Source organism: Atta colombica, unplaced genomic scaffold, assembly GCF_001594045.1.
Source record: "Atta colombica isolate Treedump-2 unplaced genomic scaffold, Acol1.0 scaffold14, whole genome shotgun sequence".
Classification (NCBI taxonomy): Eukaryota; Metazoa; Arthropoda; class Insecta; order Hymenoptera; family Formicidae; genus Atta; species Atta colombica.
The window spans coordinates 819,540-827,809 of NW_017259228.1; the positions used below are offsets into that span (position 1 = coordinate 819,540).

An 8,270-nucleotide genomic window follows, 5' to 3' on the forward strand; every position below is an offset into this window, starting at 1 on the left:
TCGAGAGAAATGGAGGCGTACAAATCTTTTCTGATAGATTTTATAGCAGGCGGTCTGTCCGCAGCGATTGCGAAGACAACGGTTGCTCCTCTAGAAAGAGTGAAATTGTTGTTGCAAGTGCAGCATACCTCGAAGCAGATTAGCCCTGAACAACAATACAAAGGTACATTAAAATTGATTACCGTTTTGATGCATCGCGTAAGAAATGATCTCCATTCTTTGTTCGTTAATTTCTTACGTTCATTGAACTTTCAGGTATGATAGACGCACTTGTACGTATACCTCAGGAAACAGGATTCCTTAGTTTCTACAGAGGCAATCTCGCTAATGTTGTGCGATATTTTCCGACTCAAGCGCTTAATTTTGCATTTAAAGATAAATTTAAGGCCATCTTTCTGGGAAAAGTACCGCCAGATGCTTTCTGGCGACAGTTTGCTGGAAATCTAGCTGCTGGCGGTGCTGCCGGTGCGACGTCGCTTTTATTTGTGTATCCGCTTGACCTTGCCCGTACCAGGTACATTTTACATGCACATAGAATATTATAAAGCTTAATTATACGTGATTCATATTTTTATATAAATTTTCAAGATGTTCTGATAAATAAAAACAATAATGATAAATTTGGTTACTTGTACTATATTATAGATAGTGCACATTAAAGGCTGTTTTATAAATATCTAAATATTTATAAATATCTAAATATTTATTATATTATACAATGATATAATATAATAAACTTTGACAATAAAGTTATATTCTTGTTATATGTATGTTATATTCTTAAATAACATATATATTAAATAATGTGAATACCATTATTGAATTATTTAATCGTTTAATATATTTATATACTTTTACATTTAATTTACTTTGTTAATTTTACATACAGTTTTTTACACTAATCTAATGTAACGCAAATAACACAATTTGCTAAAAAAAAAATTAACAATTATTGTGGCACAGTTAAATTTTAAGAGATAGTCTGTATTATTTGCATAAGACAGTGTAATTTTCTAGATTAGCTGCCGATGTTGGAAAAGGTGTGGAACGAGAATTTACAGGTATAAACGACTGTATAAAGAAGGTTTTTAAATCGGATGGATTTTTCGGACTTTATCGCGGCTTCAATGTCAGCGTGCAAGGAATCATTATATATCGCGCAGCATACTTCGGACTTTATGATACTACGAAGGGTATGCTATCCGACCCGAAGAGCACACCGTTATACATGAATTTTATAATCGCTGAGGTAAAAAGAAATCTTTCTTCTGCAATAATTTTTTTATTATGTAAGTGTCATCCTTTGTAGATAGTAACAACGTTAGCGGGTATCGTGTCCTATCCTTTCGATACAGTTAGAAGACGAATGATGATGCAATCAGGGCGAAAAAAGGTTGACGTAATGTATAAAAATACACTTGATTGTTGGATAAAAATAACAAAAATCGAAGGTCCCAAAGCTTTCTTCAAAGGTACATTCTCCAACATTCTTCGTGGCACCGGTGGTGCTATTGTCTTAACGTTATACGATACAATTAAAGAATCGGCTGAGAAAGTAATTGCGAAAACTTCAGGAATTTAGTAAGTCTTATCGTAATATATAAAAACTTGTCTTATAAAATATATACGATTAAGGAACGTTCGAATTTTATACATAATTATCTGAAGATTTTCATATAAGTGTAGTAATAAATAATGATTAAAAAGATTCTATCAAAAATATAAAGATGATTTACTTTTTTTTTGCTTTCATAGTTAAAAAAAACTCTTTTGAAAGTTCGTGGTGCAAAAATTATCGGAACTATTGGATTGTCCGGAAAGTTCGTGCCGATATTGAAGGAAAATTGAAACGCAGAAAATATAAATTTTAATATACATTTATTAAACTATATAGGTTAGTCGGCACGAACTTTCCGGATAACCCAATAGTTTTATAATGATATAATTTATATATTAAGTTTTTCTGCATATAGAATAAATATTAAACCAGAAATATTCACAATTATTTAAAATTATAAAATCTCTGAATATATATATATATAGTTTCATTTATATTAATCATGATAGTCTGGATAGAATTTTATGAAAAAAATGATCGTCAAGAATAATCGCTAATACTTAATGTTACTTTATTATTGTAACATATTATATTTTTACAAACTATTCGCAGGAGGTTTACTTCGAAAGGATCGAATAAATTATCGTCACATTTAGAAGTATTCTGGGTATTTTACATATTTAGGAAACTTTGACTTAATTCAGCATAGTATGACGATCGTAAATATTCCGCCTCTGTTCTCGAACTTGTCGTTTCCACTTGTCCTGCTGGTGTCCAACACGATTCAAAACATTGCCCCTTTCTCCCATTGGGTGAGACGTACCAGGTGCGAGAGATGAATCATCCTTTGTAAAATAAAAAAAGAAAACATGTATCATACAGATAATTATGTATGATCAGTGTTTAGTTATTAAACGTTACATTTATTTTACATATTCGAATGCAGAAAATTTGGATTACAACACTTGCATTATAGAGTATTAGTATACTAAGAGTTGCTATAATATGAAATTAGCAAAGTTAAATGTAAAATCATAAATATTTTGAACGATAAAATATCTAATAATCTGTGTCATATTGTTTGATAGAATATACATGTATTATTTCATTATTTCATAGTTGATTATATTATGTTATTGTATTTAAATACTTTATATAAAGCAGCTTTTTTAATGTGAACTAATCCAATGTAATGCGAGTACTATCATTATTGGAGAGAAAAATAAAATTGATGATATATTTACCTCTTCATTATTATGTTCATGATAACCAATAGTTGTTGACGCCTTGTGTATCCGTTTGTTAAGCAGTGGATCCAGACAAATTAGGAATAACATATAAATTACTAACAATGAGATAACCCATATAACTATTATCACCACGATCTGCAACATAAATTCTTCTGTTACATTACATGATCTATAAATTGGTGATATGAAGTTTGATGTGAATGAAAAAATAAATACCTTAATAATAGTCGTGTTCCTGTTTTCATATTTGCAGTCGCATCGTGAGCAAAATACCTCCTCCTTGCCTTTTATTTGCTCACCAAGTTTAGGCAGAACAACACTTTCACACTTGCTACAAATTAGGTATGTATTATGATTATATTATATTGATGAAAATTAGGAAGTAAATTATGGAAGCTTCCCAGCAAAGGACACAAGAAATATAAAATGATATAATGTTCAATATACTGCTTTTTAACAATGAAACAATATAAATAAATACAGCCAAAAAGCTGAGTTGAAACTCTTGTGTCAAATATTTAAAAAACAAAATTTCAGTGTACTGTAAAAATTTGACAGCTCTGTTTAAACAAATAACTTTACATAGTGTTCCTCCTTTTTTAACACTGTTTAATTGTGACTTCGAGTTGGAAAACTCTCAGTTGGATAGGGCTCTTATCAATTTATACAAAATACTAGATTTGTTTTCCAGCAAGGAACACAGATAACAGGATGTTTTCATTTAGAAATACAAATCGACACAAGCATCATTCTACCTTTCTTGACATTCAGTGAATAACAATGATAGAATGACACTTGTGTCGACTTATGCCACCAAATAGAATCCACAATGTAACACAGAGTATTATTTCATTCTTGTATGCCACTGTTAAACAAAAATGAAATGATTACTATCTCTTGCTGGAAAGCACAGTAAGCTTAATCAATGTAGATTAAGTTACATTGTTAATTATCTACATTATGCTTTTCGTTTCCTGTTTCCTATTTTTATTTCTTGCCTTTTTGTCTTTTATTCAGTTTTTTGTTTCCTGTTGTCCAAGATAAAAATCAACAAATTTCAAAAAGACGAGAAACATGTGAAAAGAAACACATATTATCAATAAAATGGTTGCAAAGAAAAAAGCACGAAGTAAAAACTAAGAAATAGGAAGTAAAGAATATTGTAGATGAAATGATTTAGGTCAACATGATGCTGCAAACATTTTGAAGCGTTTTTTAATTGATTAGTTTATAAAATTCTTTCTTCTAATTGGTCCATCAAATGCTTCAAAGCATTTGTAACAAGACTTTGACCAAAGTCTTATGCTCTTATGATATTCAAAGTCAGACCTTATACTTAAGACTTCCTTAAATTTATCTTCAGCTGTTCAGCAACCAATGAAATAATTCATAGAGCATCTAAAGATAAATTTAAGGAAGCCTTAAATATAAGGCTTGACTATGAATAGTCATTAGTCGTGCATTAATCTCTTGTTAAACCAATAATTACCACTGTAATGGTGGTACATTTATAATGTATGTGAGACGTTCGGTCGACTGCGTTGTATTTACGACGGAAGAAAGGCTCGGACAGATGCACTTGCACCTCTTGTCATCATATTGCGCCTAGAATCATTCACAGTTGTTAAAGATACCAAAGAACTGGATTTAATTCAACTGTGAAAAAGTATTCTAACCTCAGATTGCTGTGACAAGCAGGCGAGAATGACTATCGCAACAGGAAAAATATATTTCAACATTGTGTTCTTCTCATTAGTAAAAGGAAATGGAAATTTTGCAGATCTTTGTTGCAATCGTGCACGGTTTTACGTGACAGCGATTATCGATGTACGTAATCTTTAATCCAAAACATAATGCACCAAGTTGTCAAACACAGATGTCACAGATCTCGTTCGTTTTATCAAGGAATGTAAACTTGAACTAGGGAATTTAAATTGAGGGACTTAAATGTGAAATAATTTTTACACCTCCAATTTTAGCGTCATCTAGTCAATAATTCTAGAAACTGAATTTAGAAAACCGAACAAGTCGATTATGAAGAGCAAGACCAATCACATCAAAGAGTTTTAGGGATTCCGCACAACAAAAAAGGAACAAAAAAGGAACAGGAAACAGAAAATAATGCTCATATTCATAGTCATATTTTGTACTTAATGCTTCCTTAAATTTATCTTTAAATGCTCAGTAGCCAATGAAATAATTCGTAGAGTATCTAAAGATAAATTTAAGGAAGCTTTAATTTTTAAATATTTTAAATATAAGGCCTGAACTATGAATACGAATATAAGAATTTCAACCTGTCAGAAATCATGTATTGTGGAATACACAGTTTCTGATAGGTCAAAATTCTTATTCTCTATTCTCTGTTCCCTATTCCCTTTTTTTGTGCGGAATCCCTTACAACACTTGTAAAGCTTTTTCTGCTAAACGCAGCCATTGGCAGAAACAGATGTAATGTCAAGTAAAATCGAATTTTTTGTGAATTTTAAAGACTATATGAAGTAAGCTTAAAAGGACCGCGAGTCGCTGCAGAGAGCACAACCGTAGAATTCGCCCAGTTAAGGGGCAGTTACAATAGAAGGAGAATTAGAAATAATAATTCCAACCTATTAGAAATCGTATATTCCGGTGTATCCAATATCTGGTAGGTTGAAATCTTTATTTCTTATTTTTAATTCCTTATTTCTGCTATTGTGGTTGCAGCTTTATCGGAAAAAAGAGGAAATGGCGAAGTGGAGGGAAAGTCGATTGGCGCGTGACAGAACGAGACGGACATTTGCGTGGCGGAGGAGGAGGAAGAGACCCCGAGCAGAAGACAATGATCGCCATTTTTCTTCTGACGTTGCTGCAGTCAGCATAGCTGTTGTGGCTCGCACTGTGCTTATCTGTGTAGTGATCTGTGTGCCTCTCTCTCTTTCCCCCTCTATTACTTCCAAAAGTGAATCGGTAACGTAAAGAAGGAGAAATAGAGGAAGAAGAAGGAGGAGGCAGTGGTGGAGAGAGCGACGACGACAACGGAGCGACGACCACGGCGACGACGACGGCGGCGACGACACCTGGACGGTCACTGTGTAGTGCGCATTAAGATAAGAGTGCAGAGATAACGATAAGACGGACGATCAAACGTCAGTGATAGATCGTGACGGCAACGGCAGGGGCGACATTGTTGGCGGAGGAGGAGGAGGAGGAGGAGGAGGAGGAGGAGGAGGAGGAGGAGGAGGAGGAGGAGGAGGAGGAGGAGGAGAAGGAGGAGGAAGAGGAGGAGGAGGAGGAAGAGGAGGAAGAGGAAGAAGAAGAAGAGGAGGAGGAGAAGGAGGAGGAGGTGGAGGAGAAGGAAGAGGAAGAAGAAGAAGAAGAGGAAGAAGAGGAGGAGGTGGAGCAACAGCAGCAGCAGTAGCAGCAGCAGCGGTGTGACGGGCGCTTTCGCGCGAACTATCCAATCGTCTGTTGCGCACAATCAGTGCAGAAAGAGAATTCGCGGTTTTGACGGACCATCCGAGAATATCGACGAGGTAACGGCCACGAGAAGTCGCGGTAGTAACGACGACGATAAGGACAAGGACGACGGGGATAACGACGACGACGACGACGACGACGACGACGACGACACGCTATACCCGTGTACGACGGCTCATCAACGCAGCAACAGGCATCGCTCGTCCAGGTGCCGCATAGGTTCCTCTCTCGCTCCGCGACGACGACGACGACGACGAGGTGGGGCATCGTGCTCGTCGTTGGTTATCGTATTGCCGTGCACGGTGCACACGGTCACGCGCCACCGCGTAAGTCGGCAACAGCGCCACCGGGATGGAGAGGCGAGCCGCTTTTGTGCTGCTGGGGATGCTATATTTAGCGGTGGGCACCCTCGTCACGGTCCAGGCAGGTGAGTCCCTCTCCTTCTCTCTCTCTCTCTCTCTCTCTCTCTCTCTCTCTCTCTCTTTCTCTCTCTCTTCCTTCTCTTCGAACACATACAAACTGGACTCTCTAGCGCGCTTTTCGACGCCTCTCGATCAGCGACTCACGACAACCATACAACTGATACGATCCGAGTCACGCGACAGCTGCTTTCTTGCGACTCCTGGTGTATCATCGTTCTTGACAAGATGCCGAGTTCAATCAAGGTTTCCCAATCATCCTGCTCCCGCTTAACTTCACCTGAGTCCGTTTGAGGACGATGAGGAGACTTCACCTTAGAATACGACTCGTTCCTTTCCTGCGACTCTTGGTATATCATCATCCTCGACCTGCTGAGTCCAGTCAGAGTCTTCCGATTATCTCGTTCCTGCTTTGACTCAACCGATTCTCTGTCCGAGGACGACGAGGAGACTTCACTTTAAAATACGGATTCCGCGATCGATAATGGATGACTCACGCGGCACAGTGATTAGTATATAGTTGACGCTAATTGATGTTTATACGATGATTAACTTCGAGACCAAAATAACGGTAACGATGACTCCAGCTATGAAAGATTTGCTCCGAAAAATTTGCTTGGATCGGCTGTCGCAAAGCTACTTTGGATTATCCTTTGAGAAGTAATATATTCGATTTTTTAAATAATAATTTTACATTATTGACGATGTTTCATCAATAAATTGCAATACGTTGAAAGTCTGTATGTCCAATGAGAGAAATTCTCTCGCGCGTGACGATATAAAACACGGAGTAACGTTCAATCGGTGTCGCTGCTTTTTGATCACGGTCGTCCTTCATCGATTAGATAAGCTATAAGTCAACCACTTTTCGTAGTACGGTCAACGATAAATCTGAAATTTTTCCTAAATTGTGTTCAAAAATGACGTCCGATTGACTCACAATGATGCTCATTAAGACCGAACTTGATTTGCGTGACAGACAGGTTTAATTAAATATGAGTTAACGATTCGCCGCCGCCTCTCGGCTCTCACGATTGTAATACGAACAAAGGTAATACATTATTAATCGTGCCAAGGTGGTGAATGACGACGGTTTAAAAGTCAAAGCGTGTTTAAATGCATGCTCCGGAACTTTAAAATCAAAGTCACTGTTGCAATGAAATTCAAATATGCCTCGATGAAAGATCGTCCTTAATTCCTATAATTTTGATCTCTACAAATTTTTTTTCTCAGATAAAACTGTCTCTCTACATTCAAAAAATATAGTAGTAATAACTATAAAGCAAGTTCTATATTATGTAGAATTAATGTATATCATATTTGCATGTTACTATTATAATACCATTCGTAGTTATTAATTGCTGACATAAAATGCTGTATAATCGCTAGTTTATGATACTTGGAGACGGTACTTGACCTTTCAGAGTCAGAGAACCATTGAGAATAGAAATATTAGTTAAATCCGATTTTAAAATACCAGTTGTTAAAATTTAACTAGCGTAGATAGTTTATGTTAGCATTAATAATAACTGCGGGTGTTGTCAAATCTGATTAATAATTTATGTATTCAAATATATATATATATAT

General features: G+C 36.1%; 3 protein-coding genes across 3 annotated transcripts in view; 2 read left to right on the forward strand and 1 right to left on the reverse strand.

The window, feature by feature from the left end:
• On the forward strand, positions 1–1,625 carry LOC108684753 (ADP,ATP carrier protein-like). The gene is made up of 4 exons (XM_018189218.1): positions 1–163; positions 256–514; positions 1,018–1,249; positions 1,310–1,625. The coding sequence occupies exons 1-4, from the start codon at positions 10–12 to the stop codon at positions 1,580–1,582; spliced, it is 918 nt and encodes a 305-aa protein (XP_018044707.1). The 5' UTR covers positions 1–9; the 3' UTR covers positions 1,583–1,625.
• Positions 1,626–2,105: 480 nt separating this feature from the next.
• Positions 2,106–4,700, reverse strand: LOC108684738 (uncharacterized protein CG1161). Its single transcript, XM_018189202.1, has 5 exons — positions 4,485–4,700; positions 4,298–4,413; positions 3,025–3,139; positions 2,803–2,943; positions 2,106–2,403 (listed from the first exon to the last, which is right to left on the reverse strand). Exons 1-5 carry the CDS (start codon positions 4,545–4,547, stop codon positions 2,254–2,256), a joined length of 585 nt encoding a protein of 194 aa, XP_018044691.1. The 5' UTR covers positions 4,548–4,700; the 3' UTR covers positions 2,106–2,253.
• Positions 4,701–6,147: 1,447 nt separating this feature from the next.
• The window catches only part of LOC108684749 (basigin), a 17,789-nt gene continuing 15,666 nt past the window's right edge, over positions 6,148–8,270 (forward strand). Inside the window, exon 1 of the mRNA XM_018189215.1 lies at positions 6,148–6,691. Within this exon, the coding sequence (XP_018044704.1) occupies positions 6,616–6,691 (76 nt within the window). The 5' untranslated portion in view covers positions 6,148–6,615. The remainder of the gene's footprint in view (positions 6,692–8,270) is intronic.

Excerpts from the sequence above, each read along its gene's own strand:
- LOC108684753 (XM_018189218.1), top strand. The coding sequence starts at position 10 with ATGGAGGCGTACAAATCTTTTCTGATAGATTTTATAGCAGGCGGTCTG. Across the intron at positions 515-1,017 it reads CTTGACCTTGCCCGTACCAG|ATTAGCTGCCGATGTTGGAA; the intron begins GTACATTTTACA and ends GTAATTTTCTAG. Across the intron at positions 1,250-1,309 it reads TGAATTTTATAATCGCTGAG|ATAGTAACAACGTTAGCGGG; the intron begins GTAAAAAGAAAT and ends CATCCTTTGTAG.
- LOC108684738 (XM_018189202.1), bottom strand. The coding sequence starts at position 4,547 with ATGTTGAAATATATTTTTCCTGTTGCGATAGTCATTCTCGCCTGCTTG. Across the intron at positions 4,414-4,484 it reads GCTTGTCACAGCAATCTGAG|GCGCAATATGATGACAAGAG; the intron begins GTTAGAATACTT and ends GAATGATTCTAG. Across the intron at positions 3,140-4,297 it reads AATGTACCACCATTACAGTG|CAAGTGTGAAAGTGTTGTTC; the intron begins GTAATTATTGGT and ends CCTAATTTGTAG.